Source organism: Mustela lutreola, chromosome 3 (genome assembly GCF_030435805.1).
Source record: "Mustela lutreola isolate mMusLut2 chromosome 3, mMusLut2.pri, whole genome shotgun sequence".
In the NCBI taxonomy this organism is placed as follows: domain Eukaryota; kingdom Metazoa; phylum Chordata; class Mammalia; order Carnivora; family Mustelidae; genus Mustela; species Mustela lutreola.
In genome coordinates this window covers 179,183,096-179,197,399 of record NC_081292.1, presented here as the reverse complement: position 1 = coordinate 179,197,399, position 14,304 = coordinate 179,183,096, and the positions used below count along the sequence as shown (strand labels likewise).

General features: G+C 37.1%; 1 protein-coding gene across 2 annotated transcripts in view; it reads right to left on the bottom strand.

The window, feature by feature from the left end:
• FARSB (phenylalanyl-tRNA synthetase subunit beta) overlaps positions 1-14,304 on the bottom strand; it is a 71,259-nt gene that overhangs the window by 52,956 nt on the left and 3,999 nt on the right. Inside the window, exons 2-7 of one of the 2 annotated variants that reach the window (XM_059167909.1) lie at positions 11,832-11,887; positions 8,697-8,851; positions 6,747-6,816; positions 6,101-6,216; positions 1,400-1,550; positions 512-620 (exon numbers count right to left, since the gene is read on the bottom strand). In XM_059167909.1, coding sequence (XP_059023892.1) covers positions 512-620; positions 1,400-1,550; positions 6,101-6,216; positions 6,747-6,816; positions 8,697-8,851; positions 11,832-11,887 — 657 coding nt within the window. The remainder of the gene's footprint in view (positions 1-511; positions 621-1,399; positions 1,551-6,100; positions 6,217-6,746; positions 6,817-8,696; positions 8,852-11,831; positions 11,888-14,304) is intronic. The other variant, XM_059167910.1, reaches the window with a different exon arrangement.

The following is a 14,304-nucleotide window of genomic DNA, read 5'->3' as shown; positions in this document are numbered from 1 at the left end:
GAAGCTCAGGTTCTGAACCCCTGTTAACAATTCGAGTTCAACCTCCCTTCTCACCTCCAGATGGTCAACATCTATGGCTATGACACTATTAAATTTTGTAAATACATGTAAGTTGCCTCCTCAAAAGAGCCTTCAGAAAGGAGGTAAGAAGGTAAAATTCAGTTTAAAAGTTTTAACTATAAAATAGCAGGCAAGGCAGAATTTGAGTTTAACCAAGTTGAGTCATGGGCTAAAACCAAAAAATATCAATGCTCTTTGGAGGAATATAACAGACTCCAGAGAGTGGCACCAGTAAATATCTATGTACTTATAAATATTTATACATTTAAAAGTTATATAAAAATCACAAGTAAACTGTTAATAAAAAGAACTACTACAATAAAATCTACAAAAACCAGAAATTCCAGATTAAGATTTATTTGACTCCATTAGCCAAGTCTAGAATTCAATTCTTAGAGAAATGTTGAAGGATAAGAGAAAAAAAAAATCTGATGTTTAAGAAATAACTCACCATTGATAATCGGAGGCATTGAAAGGATGACACCATTGCTATCATAGATAACTGGGTACAGGGGTTTATTTTCAATGATATGTAAATAATGTTTAAGGTGGTTGTCAGTCTGAAAAAAAAAATTGATTTTCTATTTCTAAAGCTAATTACTTTATATACCTATCTAGTACAAAAAAAGGGGAAAAGCTAGAAAAACAATAAAACAGCCCCATATTACAGAAAGTCCTAGATCTGTAAGATTTCCTAAATATCTTAATATCCTTATATACCTCATCTCCTACTGGGGAGAGATGAGAACACAGCTAAGTCGTTTTCCAAGAATAAAAATAAATTTGCACTGGTAAGTCTGACTCGTCTCAAGGAAAACTCAAACCATCACAGAACTGTTTACAGAAACAGGAAGAACACACTGGCAAATCAGGCCAAGGATAAAAACTTTTTTTTGCAGAATGATACACACTACTTTTATTATTTAAGCACCATTAAGTGACTATGCAATCATTTTAACTGCTGTAATCTAAAATGTTAAATAGTAGAAGACAGACACTTCTAATACCAGTTCCCACCAAAAAAACTTCTTAAATCTTATTCTTTATACTGTGCATGTGTTATAATTATACCCACATATGAATATTATAATGTGACATATTCTACTTAAGTGGTTCTCAATTCCAGCTGTACATTAAAATCATCCAAGGGGTTTAAGAAGTAATGAAACTTTGTCCAGGCCCCACTCTACATCAAATGGATCAGTAGCTCTTGACTGGAGCACAGACATGGTTTTTAAAAAGTACTCCTTTACATCTCCTGAATTCCAAGACCTGACTTTGAAGAAATTTTCTTGATTTATGGAGAGCTATTTGCATAATATGAAAAAAAAAAATCTACCTTGTATATGTTCATCAGTTCACAGGCTGTATACTCCTTGGTCTTATTCAGAGGCTTGAATTTGATATCTGAAGGTCGCTTTGCAGTGTATGTAAAAGGGCCTGACAAAGTGTCCAAATCATGGGTACCAATAGCAACCAAGGCTCTTTTCCTAAATGTTGAGGGAGAGAGAAAAAAAGAGACCAAAAAAAAAAAAGATTTTTTTGACACTTCCCTAAAATAGCCTGCTACTATAAAGCAACTTTAGAAGAGTATAAGGAACACATTCTCACAGAATTTAAAGTAATGAGAAATTCTAAAAGCTGTCCAAAACACATTTTTTCAGTAGCTACAGTAAGTTCCTTGCCACTATGCCTTCCCAAGTACTGTGTTAACTAGGACATTTTCCAAGTGAACATTCCCTTTTTTTAACCCATTTCCTCTCAGGGTCCTCAAGTAAACAAATGTTTATTAGAATAAACTACCAAATTGCTCTGTTTTTTTTGGTTTTTGTGTATTTTCCTAAATTTTCTGTCACAAAGCTGTATTACTTTAATCATAGAAAAAAATAACTGAATTACAGTTAAAATTTAATGTGTAAGGGAAGTTCAAAAGCTATTAATTTCATTTGTTCTACGGTTTATGCGCAAAAGAATTTAAGGTAATTTTGGGAGCTTATAGCAAGTTAAGATTAGGAGAGAAAGAAAGAGTAGGGATATAAAACAGAGCCAGGAACAGTGTTAATACCAAGAATCTAAAGGCCTACAGTCTTAGCATACAGGATCATAAATTTTGCCCTAAGCTTTCTAAAAGAGAATTCAAAAAGAAACTTGGCCAGAATTTATGGCATTCTTAAGATTTCTTAGAATTAGTTTTAGATGTATGTACAAATATATTTGAGTATTTATGCTTTAAATGCATATCTTTATATACAGATAAAATACATCAGTAATCAAGGATTTTATTGAAGTCCATATTACATGAATTATGAAATAGTTTTCAAAATTTGTAAGAAATAATTTTTAGTTATCCTTCAAGACTGGTAACAAGAACTTTAATAAATATGATTAACTCAAAAAAACTGTTAACGAGCATGAAAGAAGTGTTACTCAATGATTTACACACTTACAGAAGGTAACTCCAGAAATACCAGAGGTTGAAATATACAGTTAAGTGTAGCTAAATTAACAACTGATGAAACCACAAGTAAGAAGGTCCATGTTTTGTTTTTTAAAAGATAGTTATGGTCCCTAAATAACTGAATAACTAAATAACTAAATAACCAAAATAGTTATTTTAGTTATAATAAACTAACTAAATAACTAAAGATAGTTATTAATCCTAAGAGTTAATATTAATAAAGATAGTTATTAATCCTAAAAGAGTACTCCCACAAAAGATCACTAAATTCCAATTTCAAACCAATTACAAAAACAAATTCTAGATGAATCAAAGAGCTATGCATTTTGAAAAAACAAGACACAAATGTACATATACACCCAGAAGAAACCACAAAAACTATTTAAAGAAAATACAGAACAACAATGTGTAAAACTAGAGGATAACCCTTGACACAAAATAAAAAAGTCATAGGAAGAGTGATAAATGGGACTATCTAACTGGAAACTTTACATAGCCAAAGACCCCAAAAGTCAAGACAGACTGAGAAGAGACTTGTAATTTACATACAGAAAAAGACTGATATCCCAGACATATGAAAATACGCAAACTAAAAACAAGTCAGAAATCAAAATTGTAGCTATTGTATTGGCAAAAATTTTAAAGGCTTGCTGTGAAAAAGCAGGACAAAGCTGAAAGAACTGAACACACTCTGCTGTTGCCAACTTCAGAGACCTTGCCTAGCCAATTGTTTCAAGTTTCAAATCTAGCTAAGTATCCAATAGTCTCTGCCTGTAAGACAAAAACCAGTCCTTAGAAAATCAAGAGCCTTATCCATTACGTAACATTCTATGTGCAATCAAAAATGCGATGGACATGAGGGGCCCCTCGCTGGCTCAGTCAGGAGAGTATAGAACTTTTGGTCTTAGAGTCCTAAAGTCAAGCCCCACAATGGATGTAGAGATTGCTTAAATAACTTGCTTTTTTTTTTTTTTTTTTTAAAGCAGCGGACATGAGAACAGGGAAATAGGATTTCTTTTCCAGACAAAACCAGTCCATACAATCCAATGCTAAAATGACCCAGATTTTTAAATCACCACACAAATTTTAAAGTTCTTACCACAAAAAATATCCAAAAATTATGGGGAAAATACGCACATAATGAACAGATGAGGAAGTAACAGCACAAAAAGAAACTTGCAAAAAGAAACCAAATGGATTCTAAGATGCAAACTAAAATAACTGAAGTAAAAAATTCATTGGCTACTTCTAGCCGAGATGGAGTAAGAGACTAGATTTACGCTCTTGCCCAAAACCACCACAAAGGGGCAAAATACAGCAAACAGTTTCATGGGTGGTGCTGGACATCAGGCAATAAAGGGTAGCAATCTCTGATAGGAAGGAAATAAATGAAGTGAGCCCCACAACTGCCTCAGCTTACTGCTTGGAGGGTTTTCCACATTGCATGTTAGGAAAGAGGGACAAGAGTGAAGATCAGCAGACTCCCTGAGTTGAGAAACCTGAGAGTCTAAGGAGACCCAAGACAGCGGGGGTTCACTGGAAAGGATACTGAAGTGGACAGAGCTATGAGAATTCTGGAGATCTGCAGAGGTTCCCCTACCCCACTCCAAGTGTTTGGCTGAATCCTGATCAGTGCATGCATGTGAAGAAATAGATTCATCGGAGGAACAGTGTTCTTATAGACGGAAAACCTCACTACTTCTTGTGGGAATGGATCAAGTAGGCAGAAGGGTCTTGCCTCAGTATTAGCAATTAGCCCTACACAGAACAGTGCTTAAATCAATGGAGAGGGGAAAAGAGCCAATAAAGCCAAAACCTGGTTCTTTGAAAAGATCAGTTTATTGATAAACCTCTAGCCACCCTCCCCTGATCAAAGGAAAAAAAAGACAAGTGAAAAAGGTGGTATCACTACAGATACTCGTTATTAAAAGGATAATAAGAGAACATTGTGAACAACTTTATGCCAATACATTTGCTAACGAAAACAAAAGGCATATATTCCTTGAAAAACACAAGTTTCCAAAGCACATGCAAGAGGTTATTTAGGATTTACTGACAGATAAGGACTCTGGCAAACCAGGGATTTATTTCTCCCCTTTCAAAAAGCTCATGACTTCCAGAAATACCAAATAACAGAGCTTAAAGCTGAGTAAGATGAGGAAACACCTTCCAATTCAGATAAAAATAGATTCTTCAAATAAACTATGTTCAAAATAGATAATCGGCCTCAACCACTTACTAGCTTGTCAGAAACCTATTTTGTTCTTCATCTGAGATTATATTTAAATTCTTATTGTTTTGCTTAGTAATTCATAAGCTAACAAATAGACTATATAAAAGAACAGGAATAAATATTATTTAGAATCTGAAAAAGCTTCTTTTACCACATAAGCAAAGATGTTTCTGGAAATAGAGACCTACTGGTGTTTTATTTTTAAAACATTCCACCCCAGAAGAAAAAAATCCAAGGTCCCCTCCATCCCTGTCCCTAGCCCATTACTTACATAGAGGACTTTTCAATCTCGTTTACCAAACTGCAATTACAATTAATAAAAATTTTCTATTTTTATTCAAGATATCTATAACCATTAATCATAACTTTCGATCAGCCTGAGATAGGCTGATGTACTTTAGGACCAATACACACACACACACAAAAAAACTTGACATGTTAGTTAAAGCTTAATGTTTATCAGTACATCTATAATTTCCATCAGGATTTCTTAAATAATGAAGTTAGTTCAAAGACTCCCATTGTTACCGTCCTTGACCTTTAGGAGTTCAGGAATTATGTTTGAAGATCACTGCATTAAAAGGAGCCAATGAGAAATGATGGATAGTAAGGTCAAATAGGAGTAAGAAAATACAGTTATTTGAAAGTCTTAAGTTTCATCTGTAAATTTATAATTATACGCAAAAAGTGACATCAAACGAAAAATTTTTCCATTTTTAAAAATAACAGGTCATACTTCAACTACCATCATTTAACATTTAGTAGTATAATTCACTACTAATAATTTGAACCAAACAACAAAAACGCAAACATAAAAATCAAGAAAATCTCTAGGACAAGAGACTTTTTGTCTATGTGGTATTCCAAATAGAGCTCTTATTTTTCTTTTTTTTTTTTTTTTTTTTTAAAGATTTATTTATTTATTTGACAGAGAGAGAGAGAGAGATCACAAGTAGGCAGAGAGGCAGGCAGAGAGAGATGAAGGGAAGCAGGCTCCCTGCTGAGCAGAGAGCCCGATGTGGGACTCGATCCCAGGACCCTGAGATCATGACCCGAGCCGAAGGCAGCGGCTTAACCCACCGAGCCACCCAGGCGCCCAGAGCTCTTATTTTTCCATGCATGCACTGTTTAGTAACAGTAACAGATAACTATCTGGTAAAATGTAAACTTACTTAAATTAGTTACGCAAATTTAAACTGTTATTCTCACATATTAACTTAGAAATGCTCTGAAAAATCTGTAGAGAAAGAAAGGAAAGAGAGGGAAATAGAAAGGTTAAAAAAAAAAAAAGAGAGAGAGAGGGGAAAGGACAGAGGAAGGCAAGGAGGAACGAAAATACAACTACACACCTGCAAATGTTCTGATGTAATTTCTCCTGGAGTTCAATGAAGCTGTCATATCGATCTTTAGTGAACTTTATATTTCGGAGAACTGCTGCCACAGCATAAGGACGTATTTTAGCTGTCTGAAGTTCAATGTATGATTAGAGATTGTCCATACTATCACAAATTCACAAACAAGCATATATATTTCATTCAAAGATATAGTGGTGACAAGAGACAAAGTTAACTTTCTCGTGGAATGTACATTTCAGTAAAAATTTCTGAATATTTACTAAACAGAAAAAATTAACCTGTTAAGGTTAACCTGCTCATAGTTGATATTTTCACCAAAACAATGTCCCCTCAAAATTTCTTTAAACTTTATTAATATACCAGAACTTAATTCTATCTCAAAGTGTTTTAAACAAACACTTGGGTGTTATTTTCCAAAATTATTCAGAAAAACGAATGCTTTGCTTTCACCAATAAATGAAAGGGAACAAACTGATAGTTTTTAAGAGCTAGAAGATAAATATATGTCCATTTTTGGTAAATGTCAAAGAAAATTGTATTTGGCAGAAGGATCAGCTTCGTACCTTTTCCCTCCCCACTTCATAAATATATACTCAAAAGAAACTTTCTAAAAAGGAAAATAAGAATTTATCCTTATTACCTCTTCTGTGATGATCAATTTCTGAATTTCTCCATTAGGCATTACCCGTTTATACACTGGAGGTTTTATCCTAAAAGGATTAAAATTAATTAATTTAATTAAAATTAATTAAAAATTAAACTTGATTTTTAACCAAAACATTTGGTAAACTGCATTCTGCATAAAAGTACAGAAAATGAATAGAGCTAAGACAATAGGCCGAAGTTACAGCAAATCAGATTTAGGCTGAATATTAAAATGCAAACTTTCTAACATTTAAGGTGGTCCAAAAATGGTATAGGATGCCTCATGGTAAGAAATGTCTGGTCACTTGAGGATCAGGAGAGGCTAGAAAACCAGTAAGAAATCATATAGGGGGCATTTGTATCAGCTGAGGGACTAGAATTGTTAACTTTTTTTTTTTAGATTCGATAACCTTTAAAGTTTTATTCCAACCATGAGATTCTGAACTTCTAAGGAAAAATAAGGTTTATTAAAAATACAGATTCCCTGGTCCCTTCTGGACCTACTGAATCAGGATATTCAAAGGAAAAGCCAAGGAAACAGTACCTTTTGAGGCATAGTCCAGGTAATTCTTACCAGGAGAGACTGGGAATTACTGTTTTCATTCAGTGCTTCTCAAAAACCTTAAGTGTTCACAGTCAAGTGGGGAATTTGTTAAACCACAGACTCATTAAATAGGTCTTGAGTAGAGGCTGAGATTCCGCATTTCTAACAAGCTCTTGCATGATAAAGAGGACGCTGATCCACGGACCACACTTCAAGTAGCAAAATGGCTAAATTGCTGATCCATGGACCACACTTCAAGTAGCAAAATGGCTAAATTACTTTCCTAATCCTGTCTGATCACCAAAACGACACTAGGAGTAGAAAACTCTAATGAAGCAGGTCTGGAGAATGCCTCTAAGGGATCATCCCTGGCCCTAAAATGTGAGGGTCTGATTGTCACACAGAACCAACCGAACCACCTTCCAAATTTTAACCACCTAAGTCAAATGCCTAACTATCACCCTTTCACCAATACCCATCAGTCACCTGAAACCTCACAGGTTCAGAGTCTAGCCCATCGGCCAGTGGCTCTCCTTCTGCAGCTGACCAGACAATGTGTCATTGAAAGCAAAGCTAATTATTTTTGATAGGAGTTTCACATCTTCCACTTCATATACTCATTACTTTCTATACTCATTACATGAATAGTTGGAAAGGGACTTAAAAATACTCATTATAAATTAGGAGACTGAGGGGTGCCTGGGTACCTAAGTTGGTTAAGTGTCTGACTCTTGGTTTTGGCTCAGATTATGATCTTAGAGTTGTGAGACTGAGCCCCATGCTGGACTCCACGCTGGGTCATGGAGTCTCAAGATTCTCTCCCTCTCTCTAGCCCCACTCCCCCGGCAAGAGCAGGCAAATGCTCCCTCTCAAAAACAAAAACCAAAAAATTAGAAGATTGAAATAGAGGTCAGTTAACCTGAGCAAGATCTGAGAGCCATCATAAGACTTTCAGCTTTCCAGTCAGGAAGCTCCACTCCTGAGCTTCTTTAAAGCTCTTGAGCAAACGCATACTAAGTTTTGCCACCTCTACTTTCTTCCCAAAACTTAGCAAATCCAACTACTCATCTATTGCTATTGGCTTACTGAGGAAATTCACATGAACCCACTAAAAACTTTGTAAGAAGCCATAAAATCATTAACTACTCCAGTTTTAAATAGCTCCCCAGATGGAAGGCTAGGACTCAATATGCAAATTTTTAAATGGCTACAATCCACATTAACCTTCCGGTCCAACCGTCCCTCTATTCAAACCTAAAGTTGTGTACCTGCCCAACAAGTTCTTTTCTAAAGACTTAAAACAGCATTGCTGATAATAACAGGCAGAAGAATCTAACTAAGCAAACTATTTAACAAACATAGTCTCTCTTTTTTTCATTTTTAATAAACATATTCTCTTACCTTTCTTTGAAGACTTGAAGTCCTCGAACCAATCCTTCCAAACACAGGAGATCATATCTATTGGCAGGTACGTCAATTTTGTAAAGAACAACATCAGAGGCCCCCTCTGCCTTTTCATTACCTTGTTCCTTACTTATGATTTCCTTCTCGGAAGTCTAAAACAAGCCCAAAAAAATAAGGTGAAACAATTCTAAATTCTTTATTTTTTTTTTTTTAAGATTTTATTTAGTTATTTGACAGACAGAGATCACAAGTAGGCAGAAAGGCAGGGAGAGAGAAAGAGAGAGAGGTAGCAGGCTCCCTGTTGAGCAGAGAGCCTGATGCAGAGCTTGATCCCAGGGCCCTGAGATCATGACCTGAGCCGAAGACTTAACCCACTGAACCACCCAGGTGTCCCAACAAATCCAAATTCTTTGGAAAAAGTCATTGTTAGTGCTACAAAGGGGCACCTGGGTGGCTCAGTCAGTTGAGCATCTGGCTCTGGGTTTCAGCAAAGGTAAGGATCTCACTGGTCAGGTCATAAGATCAAGCCCTGGAGCAAGCTCCCTGTTCAGCAGGGAGTCTGCTTGAAGGCTCTCTCCCTCTGTCTGTCCCTCCCCCAACTTGAGTGCACACACATCCTGGCTCTCTCTCTCCCAAAGTAGATCTTTAATTTAAAAAAAAAAAAAAAAAAAAGTGACATTATACATGTTTTTCCTGCAATAAAACGTGTTTATTATACTTGCAACAAAAATATTGTTATTATCACAGCAACAGAAAATACACAAATTTTTGCTGACTTCAGACATCTAGTATCCTCAGATATTTCATAACAGCATAACTCCTCTACAGCAAAGTTCAGCAAACTATGGTCCACTGGCCACCTCTTTTTCTAAGTTTTAATGGAACATCAACAGGCCCATTTGTTTACATGTTATCTATTGTGACTTACAAACCATAACAGCTGAGTTGTGATAGAGACTACACCATCTACAAGATTTACAATCTGGCCCCCTATAAAAAAGTTTATCCAAACCAGATTTAAAAGAAAATACCACCAACAAGTATGCAGAGCAGCAACAACAAAAAGTGTCAAAGAGGCAAAGTAAATAAAGATAATTCACCAAATAAATGGGACTTCTTACAATGACTCTAAAAGCTAAATTCAGTAGGCTCCCAAGCCTCGAAGCAACATGAGAATAATATTAAAAACAAAACAAAAAACAAACATCTAAAGAGATCAAAACTGTGGTGTAAATTAGCAGAGATTACAGGCACAATGGGAAACAACCTAACAGTAAAGGTATAGAACAGTAAGAATAAAGACAACCAAAAAGATAGAAGAAACAATAGTATAATTTTAATGCAGTAGTCAAAAGCTTAGAATACCTCAGTCATCATATTCTAGCAGAGAATAACAGATTTTCTTAAAAATAACCATTTGGGGGCACCTGGGTGGCTCAGTGGGTTAAGCCGCTGCCTTCGGCTCAGGTCATGATCTCAGGGTCCTGGGATCGAGTCCCACATCGGGCTCTCTGCTCAGCAGGGAGCCTGCTTCCTGCTCGCTCTCTCTCTCTGCCAGTCACTCTACCTACCTGTGATCTCTCTCTGTCAAATAAATAAATAAAATCTTTAAAAAATAAAAATAACCATTTGGCAAGAATCACTATGATACACGCCTGAGAGAAGATAGGTCTCTTATTCTTCAACTTAAAAAGGCAGCAATTCTACGGACCCCTTTGACTGAACTTTATTTAAATTCTAATTCTTCCTTCTTTTCCTGCCTCCTTTCATGTCATACTCTCACTCCCTCATCATGCGGGATGAGGCATTTTAGGAGAGACCCATATGCCAAAGGGGAGAAAATGTGGTAAGCAGAGAAATTAAGACACCTGAATTAAAAAAGAAAAAAGGCCTACTCCTTTTTGCAAAAAAGATACACCAGCTTAAATCTTTCACCTCAGTATCTCAATTCATCATAAGACTATCTTTAGACTGGGTCTGTAAGGGCTGATAAAATCCTTATAGAAATAAAAGGTCACAGAACTTTCAAAGCTAAAAGGGATCTTCAGGGATCATAATCCACAGCCCCATTTCACAGATGAAAAGGAGGCCGAGAAGCAATGTGGTTATCCATGGTTACATAGCTAGTGAATACGGGACCCTGAACTCAGATTTTCTGATATCCAGTCTAAGGCTCTTAGATATCATACAGCCTCAAACGTAACTGAAGTCTAACTATTAACAGCAACTTGAAGAAATCATAACCAATTTCAAGCATAAAGATGTTCATTAACAACAACAACAAAAAACTTCCTATAACACCAGTAAAAAAGCAGCAGAAAAAACAAGGCGAGTCAATGCACATTTTTGTCAACCTAAGCCTCCTGTTAGAACACTGAATAGATCAAGAAAACAAAAGACTTAAGAAAAAAAATTAATTACAACAGAAATACAAAATTATTATTTTATTTATAAATATAATGTCTTATGTGATCATTAGTAACATTTTGCAAGTAAACTTTTTAAAAGTATTTTAATTATTCAATTAAAAAACTAGGAAAATGCTTCATAATGATTTTTATAAGCAATTCTTCAAAATCTAGAAAATCATCTCAGCCTTTAAGATCAAATGCATTAAGATCAAATGCAAAAACTAAAAGATCACTTTACAAGGTCAATGTATACAAAAATGATTAGGAATGAATTAACACTGGTGAAACAGAAACACAGGAAACATGAAAGGCAGTAGAGCACAGAAGTGAAAGAGGAGGAGCCACAGGCCCCCGGAACTCCGGCTAAAGCAACATTTCCATTGCTCCCCAGGCCCCTTTCCATAATTGATTTGTAAAAAGACACCTCACTGCCAGGGAGCACACACTCATTCTGGGTTACTCAAGATGGTCTATCCATCTCCATAGCATTAGCCTGATAACTTAGGTGACTGCATATAACTTAACACATGAACCTCTTGAGATTTTAAAGAAAGCAACAGATACCCTTAGAACTGGAGCTTAACCCCTTAACACCAAGAGCACAGAAATCACAAGAGCCCACAAATGTTCCATCTTAGTCTAGCCATACAGTAACAAAATACAGTAAACCTCTGAAAAACGCGCTTCTATGTGAAACATTTAAAAAATATTCAATACATACAATTTCATCAAGTTCCAGACCAAATTCAAAACATAATTCATCAAATTCTTCGTCAGCTGTAAAAAAAAAAAAAAAAAAAAGATTGCTAATTTTAATCTGCTCAGTTTAAATGATAGTATGTAAACTGCATTTTCTTAATAACTGTCCAAGACCAAGCTAGTATCAGGCATCAGATAGTACCATTTTAAAACCAACAAAAGGGACCAACACAAAACAAAAACCCTTAAAAGAAACAACTATTTGAGGGCTGATTCCCTTAATTTCAACTACAGAATTAGGTTACATGCAGTGGGAAACTCACATTTACTCAGAAAAACCTATTAGGTAGCTATCAAACGTAAAGTAGGCTCTAAAACACAGATCCAGCACAATGGGATAATGTCATGTAAGTCTTAGCATTTAAAATTCTGAGGCCTGATAATAGGCTTTGGAGGCAAGCCAATCAAAATTTGAACTCCTGACTATTCCATATATTAGTTCTGAGAGCTTGACACCTTATATTAACTTCCTGATACCTAGGCCTCATCCATAAAGTAGCATTTTACAGCCATTTTTTAGCATGGAACTCTGGGAAAGATTTCAATGACATTATGCAGGTAATGGACTTGCACAGCACTCCAAAACACAGTAGATCTCCGATAATTATCGTTCTCGTCCTTGAAGTTATATTCTACTTTGCTACCTCATGCAGCATTTAGGGGAATTCCGTCATAATCAAAACTTGAACACAAAGGGGGCGCCTGGGTGGCTCGGTGGGTTAAAGGCCCTGCCTTCACCTCAGGTCATGATCCCAGGGTCCTGGGATCAAGCCCTGCATCGGGCTCTCTCCTCAGTAGGGAGCCTGCTTACCCCTCTCTCTCTGCCTGCCTCCCTGCTTATTTGTGATCTCTGTCACATAAATAAATTAAATAAATCTTTAAAAAAATTTGAACACAAACCATCATTACTAGTATATTCTAGTGAAAAGATGGTCTTAAAATTCTGACCCTGGGCACCTGGGTGGCTCAATTGGTTAAGCGACTGTCTTCAGCTCAGGTCATCATCCTGAAGTCCTGGGATCGAGTCCTGCATCAGGCTCCCAGCTCCATGGGGAGCCTGCTTCACCCTCCGACCCTCTCCCCTCAAATGCTATCTCTCACTCTCTCTCTCTCTCAAATAAATAAATAAGATCTTTAAAAAAAAAAAAAAAAATTCTGACCCTGACAATGGACTTCAATGCGACACTTAAAAGTGTTATCTACTATATGCCAAGAGCCATACTCAGTGCCAAGGCTACAAAAATAAAACAGTTCCTACTCTAATAAAGAAATCAGAGGTGTAAATACAGTTATGTTAACTGCCAGGTACAGAGGTGGCACAAAGAAAGTAATCAGCTCCACTTGTCCGCTAAGGCTTCACACAAAGGCTCAGTTCACCAGGCAGAGACTGTGGGGAATGTGACAACAGCAAGGAAACTTTGGAAAGGTCAACAGGGATGCAGCATAAGGATAAAGTCAGAAAGAGACACAATGCAGCAAGCAGAAAGAACCCACATGCCCTGGGATGTGCTCAGGCAGTGGGAGTTACCCTGAAGGATTTACCACCGAGAAAAGCATGATTAGATCTGCACTTTGAAGAATGGAGACAAGTGGTGGATGGACTGGAGCAGGGAGGCTTCTGCAACAGTACGGGGGAGGCACAGTGAAGACCTGCCTGAGGGAACAGCAGTGGGTACAAGGAAGGAAGAAAGTGAGGAACATCAAAAAGGCAGAATCTGTAAGGCTCAGCGACGGATGGGAGGTGGAAAGGATGAGAGCAGGAAGAATCTAGCACTCCCAGGTCTCCAGCGTAGGTCAACTAGGGCAGGAACAACAGATGTCCCCAGTGATCCCTGCTCTTGGTATTCACACCCTTGAGTAAACCGAGGTCTGAGGCAACCGCAGGAGTGATCCTGGAAGCCTACTCCTCAGCCAGCCAAGCCTTCAGACGACTGCAGGTCCAGCTGACAGCTTGCCTGCAACCTGGTCAGAGACCCAGAGCCAGAACCACCGAGCTGAGCTACTCCTCCACTCTGCTCTCCAAAACTGAAATAATCACTTGCTTATACACTCCTGTGTACTGGGGTAATTCGTCATGCAGCAACAGAGAATACAGACTTCAGTTCCTGGAAGTGGAGTGCTGCCCTCACAAAATATGGGGGGGGAACAGGAATGGCTTGAGAATCAGGAGGTGGTCTTTGAGCAAAGTGTAAATCAAACCCTCAAATGCCTTGAAAAAGCTGTTATATTCAAACAGCTATACTTACATAACTACACCTAAAGAGCCTCATCCACACCTGGACCTGATTTAGAGGAGATTCTGGATTGTGAGATGCTGCTGTAATGGGATGACACTTCTGGAATCCTTGGAAAGGGGTGAGTAGATTTTACATGTAAGAGGAACATGAATCACTGGGGGCCAGAGGGCAGACTGGCAGTCAGCCTCCCAAACTACC